The 10,496-nt window shown below is 39.1% G+C and overlaps 1 protein-coding gene across 1 annotated transcript; it reads left to right on the top strand.

Moving 5' to 3' along the window:
• Nucleotides 1-696: 696 nt before the first annotated feature.
• LOC146988447 (uncharacterized) lies at nucleotides 697-1,613 on the top strand. Its single transcript, XM_085775393.1, has 2 exons — nucleotides 697-1,067; nucleotides 1,159-1,613. The coding sequence occupies exons 1-2, from the start codon at nucleotides 887-889 to the stop codon at nucleotides 1,374-1,376; spliced, it is 399 nt and encodes a 132-aa protein (XP_085631519.1). The 5' UTR covers nucleotides 697-886; the 3' UTR covers nucleotides 1,377-1,613.
• Nucleotides 1,614-10,496: the final 8,883 nt, after the last annotated feature.

A 10,496-nucleotide genomic window follows, 5' to 3' on the forward strand; every position in this document is an offset into this window, starting at 1 on the left:
TCGCATAGAGCTGAACAGAACTTCATTGACTTTCTAAGTAGTTCACTGACAAACACGCCGACTGACTATTTCCACAAATGATATGCTCTATATTAAGATGACATAGAATGGGCAGTAGAGACACTTCTTTGTAGCTGTAATTGCTGGTGTTTACTGATATGTGATCGATCCAGGGGAAAGCATCCTGCATGTCTGTGCCTGTCTCACTATAAAGATGTTTCCACTTTGACTTTGTTCCTACTGAGTGTTTTAACTTCTAGTTTGTTTGTTTTTTTAAATCCCAGACTTGTCCTTTGTTGACCGGAACATAATTCTATACTCAAAGTTTGATGATCCAGGCAATGTAATATCATGAATAACACACTGTTGTCAGTCACTGCACTGGTTTCATATCTGTCAGCTCATGTTCTCTAGCAAATCTGAAACTCTCCTTCAGGTGTGAATAAAAATAGTTTTTTCATTTGTTTTACATCATACAGTGGGACAAGATGGCTGACTTCCCAACAACTTTTTCACCAATGACTGAGTGTAAACATTATCCATTTTGCTCAAGGGCTTTCTGAAGTCAGTCTTATGACTTGGCCTATTGTTAGTCTGTGTACTGAGAAATGTCTGTTTTCAGATGACTCCCAGACATGTGCCGGGGTTACGGCCTATAAAAGGCTAAATATCACCAGCAGTTCACTTCATTTGCAAACAAACCAGCGTTTCATGTGCTGCAGCAGCAGTTTACGCTCTTCAGAGGATTCAAAAGTGGGACATTAGCAGATGCTGAGATCATTTCTAGAAGCCTCATCGTGTGTCTTATGATTCCTGGCTGTTGTGTTGTAAGTCATCCAGTGTCCAGGTGCTACAGGTTGTGCTGTTTAGATTTTCAACACTCGACATGAGTAAATTTCAAGGTGAGCTGACCCAGAGGGAGCAGGAGTTACTGAAAATTCGCAGAGACAGCGACACCAAAGCTGCTCAACTTGTGAAGATGGAGAAGATGCTGCAGCAGACCAAGGACATGATGGAGAAGAAGCCAGAGCCTAGTATGGAGGGCATGGGCTACCAGGAGAACATGGGTCTGTATCACAAAGATTTCAACTCTTCTATACCTTAAAACCCCCTGTTGGTATCTGTTTGTCACTGTGTTTTCTGGTCGCCACTTTGCAGTTGAGGATCTAGAGGAAAAAGTACGCTCCAGCAGGCGGTACAGGAGAAACTCCCTCCATCATACACAGATGCTGGAGAGCCAGATGAAAACTGTGAAAGGTGAGTTGGTGGGAACACTGGACCACCTTCAGGAGCTGAGGAACGTGTTGCGTCGCTCGCAGCAGAAGGCGGAGGAGCGCAAAGCAGCCATGGAGAAGCTGGCAGCAGGGCTCAGGTGAACGTTTTTACCTTCCCCAAGCTTTAATACACCGACTGAATGTCTGGTCCGACGCCCCGCATCCTGCCGCTGAAGCTGTGCAGAGATCCTCCGACGAGACCGCACCCACACACCGGTTAAAAAGGCAGAAGAAGAGAGACTGGAGCCGCTGTTGTGTTGGTCCTCACCATGTTCTTTTACCATCTCTGCAGTGAGGGCAACATTTTATTAGACTGTCCAAGGTATTTCAGGAAATACTTTTAGCAAACGATTAAATATAGCACCCTCTTCTTTTCTTTCATTCCACATTCTTGTCTCTGTGCCCCCCACCCCACCTCCCCCCGCATCTGTGGGAAAGATACAGATCCCGTTTGAAACTAAACACACAGTAATCATAGCGCTGTGATGTTATCAGTTTGAAGAATTAAGGTTCTCCTTATCTCAGAGAAACTGATGATTAGCATTCAACTCTTAAATAACTAAAAGGAATAAATAGATAAATAAATAAAAATGGATCCTCTTGGTTTCTGTATCAACTATTGTGATAAAAAACATTTTCCATCTGCAGCCTTTAGATCGCCCCACTATTATTTCTTCATGAATTCATTATTCATTCATTTAACCCTGCCAATACATAACATGTTTGTTGTCTTTAATATGATGTAAGCATGCAAGTGTGTCTGCCAGAAACAAAACAAAAAATCATACACCAAGTTTGAGTTTAATGGACAGCACAAAGATAATTATGCTTTGATACCTTTGTATTTATATTTTGTATCTCACGCAAAAGGAAAAAAAACAACAGTTGCAACAATTTGCCTGCTTGAAATGAAGTGTTTGATACTTAATTGTCAGAGGAACAGATATAAATCACCATGAGATGTGAACATTAAACGGTGTATTGCAAATCTGAAGAGAAACATTTCTTGTCTCTGTAGCACATTTCCCTCCCAGATGACAGAGACAGAGAAGTGTGTGCAGAATCTTGCAGTGTTTGGACTCCCTCTGGGATCAATAGTCTGTCGTCTGTTTCTTGCGGTGAGTCATCTGAACGCTAGATTTGTACTATTCCCTGTGGCTGTGATGTGATCACATCAAATTTAGCACAGTTTGTTTCACACAGTGTCACATGCTGTGAGGCCGTGAGGGGATTTCATTCACTGACCCCAGCTGAGACCCAAACTGTAGCCATGACACCGTCACAGGGCCAAGTCACACATATTCTATGTAATATCTCATGTATCCTGTATCTGTATTAAATCAAACATGTAAGTAATCAATACATATGATTATTATTCTTATCAGCATTAATGTGTGTAGGCTAATTGCCACGTGTGAGGTGGTGAGGTGGTGTCTGTATGTTCAACTGGGATTCAGAGAGTGAACTGAAGGTTTTTTGTGATCATTTGGAAAGGAAACAAGTTAAAAACTGGAAACACAAAAAAATTAATTGTTCCTGTCATTATAAAAGGGGAGGTTTTTTTTGTTTAATTTTGATGTGGTTTTTAAAACCGATGTAGAGGATCTTAACAGATGACCTGCAGAGGGCACTGGAGGGTAGATGGACAAACAGATGGAAATTTAGTTCAATAGGTTCTATGGTTATTTCCTGTCTCATTACCTCATTATTTACAGTAATAATAATAATAGATGATGATGATGATGATGATGATGATGATGATGATGATGATGATGATGATGATGTGGAACATGAAGAGAGCTCTGAAACAAACAAGTATGTTTTGATGGTGTTGCCTGAGATAATGGTGAAGGTCTGACATGTTGGGTCTCTGCTTTTGTAGAGCGGAACCCTTACCTTCTTTTCTTTTCTTTTTTTTAGCATAAACATTAAAACAACTGGCTATATGACAACTAAAGTTTTTGAAACAGTATGTCTGATTTTTCTGAGGTGGTACCTGTAAGCATGCTGATTATGTATCCTATTAAAATGACAGGAAGTGTTGTAATATTATGCAATGGGCTAAACTCTGTTCATAATTCAAAAAGTAACATATCTGATGCTGAACGAGACCAGCCAAAAAGACATCCTCAGCCTTTTAATGTCAAAGTGGCCGACAATGAATTCTCACCTCCAAGGCTTTTAAAGCTACACTGCGTGACTTCTGTCGACCCCTAGAGGAATTCTAGGTAATTACAAGAACCCTACTGGAACTTCCAGGTCATGTCTGGCAGTTTTTTGGCAGGTTGTAGGCCACTCAAGCAAATATGGATGCAGGTCTTGTGTGAAAACATCTACAGATGCTGACACATGTAAACAATCAACCATCAGAATGTGCTGTGCGGCACAAGGGAGGGGTATAACTCCACACCAAAAGATAGTTCATACGCAGCAGGCACTGGCAGGCGAAAAAGAATCATGTGCTTCAGCTGAATGTGGCTGACGCTGCTGTGACACAGAGCCGAATGCAGGCCCCGCCCGACGGGACTTAATCGCCTGCCATTGGTGAATGTGGCTGCGGTCAAATACCTGAATAACAGTGCCGAATATTTCTGCAAATCTCCATCTTGGCTTCACATGGATTCAGCCAAAGGGTCGGCACTTCACAGTCCCAGTCTGCTCCTGCTTCCCCTACCATCCTGTTGTGAGGTGTAAACCTAAAACGCGTCATTTCCTGTGCAACAGAAAATTCAACTGTTCAACAACAAATACTGAAAAATATCACGAGATAAGCTTAATCAGTGTTATGTTATCTCATCTTGCAATGGCTTGGGTGCAACGGATGTTTAATGGACATGAAAAAGTGACACACTATCGCTTTAAATTCATGGACTGAATCTGATTGTTGGGATGGCACAAATTTTGACCTGTAACAGGGGTCACTCTTGAGAGGTCAGAGAGACAATGGAGACAGAAATGGTAGTGGAGTAAAAATCCAACTTCAATCCCATCTTTCTTCAAAAATATGAACTTGATTTCTAATTAAAAGCCTTATCGCATTTAGTTGTGAGAAAAAAGCAACTACAATGACTCTCACTGGCTGCTGAGTGATCTGGTACACATTCAACATCAGTTTTTAAGTTACATTAAGATGTATCATGTTGTATAATACAAGAGTCCTGCAATAAATCATGGATTCATAAAAGTTTCAATATCAATTGTTGCTTTTCCCGATAGACAGCATGACACATAGGTAAATGGCGAGACTTGAATCTAAAAAAAAACATTTAGCTACATGTCTGATCATTATTCACCTTTGAATACAAGACAAACAGCACTGGAACAACCTTTGTCTGCAAGATGCCTGACTGCCAGCTGATAAAAACATGAATGTACCAGTGAGAACCCTACCTTTTCATTTCCAGAGTCACAGACAAACCGTATATGAACCACTTCATATGTTTTAGAAAAAACTTGCAATTAGTTTGAATCATAGCATGTAGTTGTATTCACAAAATGTTGTACATTTATTTAGCTTCATAGCTTTGTGACAGAGTCCCACCCTCTGATGTTTGGCAAGAGAACAGGCTGCATTTGGTTTTCTGATGCTCTGTCACAAAACCCATGATTTAGCAAGTCATCAGGGAGTTCCTCATTAACATGTTGTTATTGTTCCCATCCAGCATGTTTCTACATGTAGTCGATTTCTCTAGAGGACACTTAATGTTTGACATTTAGAAAATGTTCTCCTTTTTGTTTTCTCATGAAATCTTTGATTAAAATGATCAATACCACTCATGCAAAGCTGCATCCAGAAGATAAAAGTAGTAGTCCAGTAGCTTACATAACCTTATAAAATGTTGCTTTAATTTTTGTATGGATTAACAAAATTCAGTGTTTTAAGCAGTGAACGTTTGAGGTGCTCATAGACAGATTGAGTAGAGACAGGGTCATTGCTTACATCCTTTTCCTGTCTACATGTAAAGCTAAGCTAACAAACTTAGCATCTTAAATTGTAGAGTCCAGTGCTTTAAAATCTACCAGATCTATTGATGGTTTAATTTAATTCAAATTGCAGTTTTTTTTTTTTTTTTAAACGTACAGTAGCCACTGTTATCACACATTTTTCATGCTTTTTATGCAGTGTTCACCACCTTTCTACATTTAGTGTAGGGTTAGTATGTAGGTTAATATTTGCATGTATTTGACAGTTTGACAGTTAGGGCCAACATGCCTAAAAAGCCCAAGGACTTTTAAACTACATCATGTATCACTGTTTACAAGCCTACATTAATGGTTGTTATCTGTCTTGCACTGCAAAAACTCAAAATATTACCAAGAATATTTGTCTTATTTCTAGTCAAAAACAAATATCATTATGCTTACAATAAGACTCATCACATAAAAACTAGCTTGTTTTTAGAAACGTTTTACGTCTTTCAAGCATATTTTCACTTAAAATAATCTGATCACCCTTTCTTTCTTATTACAAGCACACTACTTATTTCAAGTGAAAATTAGATTGAAACAAGTCAAAATTATCTAAAAACAAGTACATTTTTATGTGATGAGTCTTATTTTAAGTGGAAAGAGATTAATTTTGACTAGAAATGAGACATTTTGACATTGTGCAGTGTGGATTAAGCAAAATGGTGAATCTACTGTATTTCCAGAAATCACATTTGAATGAAATGATGTAGTCATATTATGAGGATAAAGGGAAGCAAAGACACCTGGATACTTTAGCACACACCTGAGGTATCATTTAGACAAAGTAGCTGATGTGCATGTCAGGAAATCGTCTTACTGATAAGTAATGCTGCTCTTTGAACAGTTGTAAAAACAGTGGCCTCATAGGTGACCACTGTGCTGATACTCAGTAGCATATCACTCTTTCTCATGCAATGCTTACAGTAATAATACCCTTGCTGAGCCTAAATAATGGCTGCCATCTTTCTCCACTGTGACAATATATTTTCACTACGAGAAGGAGGAGAGAGAAAACTGGTTGCTCTGCCTGCCAACAGTTTTCTTTGTTCAAGTCAAATGTGGCTGTGGCAGCCTTTTCAAGTTTTGAGGCACCACCTACACATTAGCCAAAGCCTTATATAACAGCCCCCATCTCATAAATTATTCTGTTGTGATACGTCTGTTGCATAATTACCTACCCATGTAAAATTGTGCAAGCACTGTTAACACAACTTTAGAGTATTGATTTTGACAAAATGATTTGTGTAAGTTAGAGCTAAGTTTACACTCTATGTGCTCCCACAGCTATGACAGATGTCCTTGTTGTGACAGCTTTGCAATTTTTTCATTCACTAAACCCACAAAGCTGGGAAACAGAAATCACTACGATGAATGTGGTGATCTCAACCTTGTAATCACTGGATTTTTGAAATAGTTAAGTCTAAACAGTTTATTAGTTTGGATTTCAAGTGTAGACGGGAGTCATTCCATCTTTTGTTCAGTCTCTGAGACATCTGCTGTTTCCTCAGAACAATGGTGGTTAATGAAGTTTCATATCTGGTGCTCACAGCACTGAAAAATTACATCTACAAAAAAATCAACAGCAGCGTCTCTGCTGCTGTGATTAACTCACACAACACAATGTCAAGAGATTTCCCAACCAGGATTACGCATCTTTATGGATGGGGATGTTGTTTTGTTAACAGATGTTGAAATTTTAATTGTTATTTTCTGATACTGTAATCACCACAAACAATGTGGGGGTGGAGGAAACACAATGCTGCTCACCTCATGGGAGTAGAGATGGTTTATTGGTGGGAGTACAAGGATGGAGGGGGGCCAAAGCTGCTGAGACCAAAGCTATTGGGGGCGGGGACACGTGATTTTGTGATAATCAAATAATAATTTTATAAATCAACAAAAGTTTGCCCAAATTGATTAATTATTGCCTCAAAGGAGAGCAAAGTATAGACAGTTAGTAATGAATGCCAAAATAACTGCTTAATTTTCTTCCACATAACATGAGTTTACATCCAACCATGATCAGGCTTTCACCTAACCAAGTGTTTTGCAATAAAAGCTGAAACAAAAAAAGAAAAGGAAAAACATACAAGAACAATGACAGAAAAAACAAACAGTGACATAAAACGCATAAGAGCCCAAGAAACACATGCCATACAAGAACCTGACAACATAACTTGAGACCAGGAGGAAGTTACAGTAAGATTTAAGATGATCCATGGGCAAAGACATAGAAATAATAAAAGGGGCTATAAGTGAGACAAAAAAAGAGACAAAAGGAATTAAAACAAGATAAATGCATATAAAGTAAATGCAGTAAGTGCTGATAGGAGCGACTGAATAATAATAGCAGTCTAATAGACATAAAAACAGCAGAAACAGACATTTCCAAAATATAGTAGCCTAGATAGAGAAAAATAATAATAATAAATAATAGTGTCAAAAGCTGTTTTCTCACATTTAAAAACTCCTCCAGAGCCACAGACCACAAAAAGAGTAGATTGCACCTTTTAACAGTGCTCCACATGACTGACATGTCTGAAATCAGTTGAATGCCGTTTTACTGTAATGTATTGAACATTTTTTTTTCTCTTGATATGTAATGGTGTCTTAGACTTTTGATATAAATTTCAGAATTTATTCTCCACAGACATTTTCAGCAGCATAGTTCAACACATGGAACAAAGATCCAACATGTAAAACCAACATGTAATATACTGAGCACACTGATCTACACCTGAGCGAGCTCCACTCCTCTGCTGACCTGTGGTTTATCTGCACTCTGCAGGTGAACTCGTACAGCAGCCCGACCTCTGACCCTGCAGCATTATAAAGCATTCAGTCACGTTATTGGTCCCTGTCTTCATATCCAGGATGAATCCCGTATACATTAAAAGTAAACTTTGTTAAATGAAGCACAGGTGTTACAAGGCGCTGTGTGTGATACTGCAGATAATCCAAGGATATTACTCAGCAATATTCATCTAAATATGTAATAAAATGCAGGCTTGTATTTCTCTTTCAAATAAGCCTGAGATTTATTTTCTTCTTGGTTTCATTTTCATTTGCTTTTAACACATCAACAAATAAATGTGTTGGAGAAAGTGAAATACTGTAGTAACAGAAAATTAGAATAATAGCTCCATGTTGGAGAAACACTTATTTACCATCGTTCCTGGAGTTAGTTCATATCTCTCAAATATCTGTATAAAGTTACAGACTGTTACAGACTATGGCTGCAAACTGTATTTACTATAACAGACACATAGTACATTTGTGAGCTTCAGAGATGCTGCAAGGCTGTGATGTTTCAACAGAGCCAGGTTACTGTTTTCCTTTGTTTCCAGTCTCTCCTAGCACATAAAACAAATACATATACTTTAAAAATATCAAGCTTCCTTATAGGTCTAGAGTGGAAGATTCAATCCTGACTGATAAATTAGGAGTGGTCAAGACTGGTGACCAGTAAATTTCCTTTAACGGCTGCAGAAGATCTTCTTCATGAACACGTGCTGAGGCAGGAAATTAAAAAGTGAGACACATCTGCAGACAATTTCAACTCAAGGATTCATTCAACCTGGTTATCGGACTTCTGATTGTGCCATATGGTTCACAGCAGTGTTTTTTCTTAAAGCTTGTGTGCTCATGTGAGACTTTGTGACCATGTGGGTTATCACAGCAGCCAGCATCTTTCGCAGTTATGCAATATGCACTGATGGAGAATTTTCAAGTTAGAACAAGTAGCTTGTGGTTAGCAGCCTCCGTCTATGTGTGTGTGTGTGTGTGTGTGTGTGTGTGTGTGTGTGTGTGTGTGTGTGTGTGTGTGTGTGTGTGTGTGTGTGAGTGTGTGAGTGCGTGCGTGCTCTGTGTTTAGTCTTGTGGAGGCACGGTGGTATTTTCCAGACAGAGACTGTGTGACAACAAGGCAGAATGTGCTGATGCAGCTCTAACAGTAGGAGTGATGGACCCAGCCTTAACCTGAAGTGGCGGCCACAGCTCAGAGGAGAGATTTATCCTTTCGCTTTCTATCATGTTGACACATGGGAATCAGACTGGCTGCTTCAATATGCTAAAAAACAACAATTGCAATCACCAAATCATCTGTGTAACCACAATTTTAATGACTCCCAATAGAAGGCCTGCTGTCTGTGACTATACAGAGGCTAAGGAATCAAGAGTTTACTAATGTGATGATTATAAAACTTCACGTGCTGTATCTGGCATGGCACCAATATTTACATTCTCATATGTTGAGTAAGTCAGGCATCAATTTTAAGGCTCTGGTATCTGTTTCCCTCAGTTATAATCCTGTCTAGTCTTGTATGATGGCAAAGATAACAGTGCTGATACAGTTTTCATCTTTTTTTTCTCCTTGCAAATCATAAAAAATCCCAGATAATATTGGAGTTACATTGTATCTTTCATTTATAACAGCAGCATGCACTGACTGTACATGAATGGATCACAATGGATTTTTGCAGAGGCGAAAGAAGTAATCATTTCATCATTTAGTTCTATTAAAATTAAAGTGCAGATGAATCATCATCATCAAAATGTTCCATGTAGCTACAATAAATCAAAGTGAGTGTTATTTTATTATACTATTAGATCAGTACAACTGGTTCATTAAGTTTGGACATTGCTGTGGAGGCTTGTGCAACTGGAGCTGCTTAAAGTAGAGTAAAAACTCTTTCTCTCAGAAAAGCAGTGTCAGAATAAGTGAAAGTTATATTTAAAGCAGAAGTAAGCGATATTTTTGTGTTAATATAAGTCTTAAATAGTTACATCTTCCGACAGCAATCACTTACATAGAGTGTTTGGTCTGAAACACGGGTCTGTCAGTCACTCTGCTCTGCTCTGAGCCGAGGAGAAAAATTTTCTTGTATCCTACAACCTTTATCCAATGAGGAGAGAGAACGGCATGAAGGGCTGTGTGTGCAGCCAAGGGATGTGCGTGAATGTGGTGACGTAGGGACGAGGACCAATAGATCCATGACGAGGGCGGGGGCTGCTAACTCCGTCGGCTGACAAGAAGTTATGGTGCGTTCAAGGCAGCCCGTAACTCGTGTTTTTCCGACCTGTGAAGTCCAACCAGTTCGATCTGGTACGAGTTTATGGGTCGGAAGTTACGAGTGGCCGTTATAGTGACTTTCACAGGTAAAACAGGTCGGAAAAACACGAGTGGGTTGCCTGGAACGCTACAAAGTCGTAAGTCGTGACGTGAAGCTGTAATTTACGGTTTCAAAAGCCTGC

Source organism: Trachurus japonicus, chromosome 4 (assembly GCF_045865225.1).
Source record: "Trachurus japonicus isolate A0001 chromosome 4, Traja_1.0".
Lineage (NCBI taxonomy): Eukaryota > Metazoa > Chordata > Actinopteri > Carangiformes > Carangidae > Trachurus > Trachurus japonicus.

Coding starts and splice junctions, on each gene's coding strand:
- LOC146988447 (XM_085775393.1), top strand. CDS start 887: ATGAGTAAATTTCAAGGTGAGCTGACCCAGAGGGAGCAGGAGTTACTG. Junction 1,068..1,158: donor GGGCTACCAGGAGAACATGG/GTCTGTATCACA, acceptor GCCACTTTGCAG/TTGAGGATCTAGAGGAAAAA.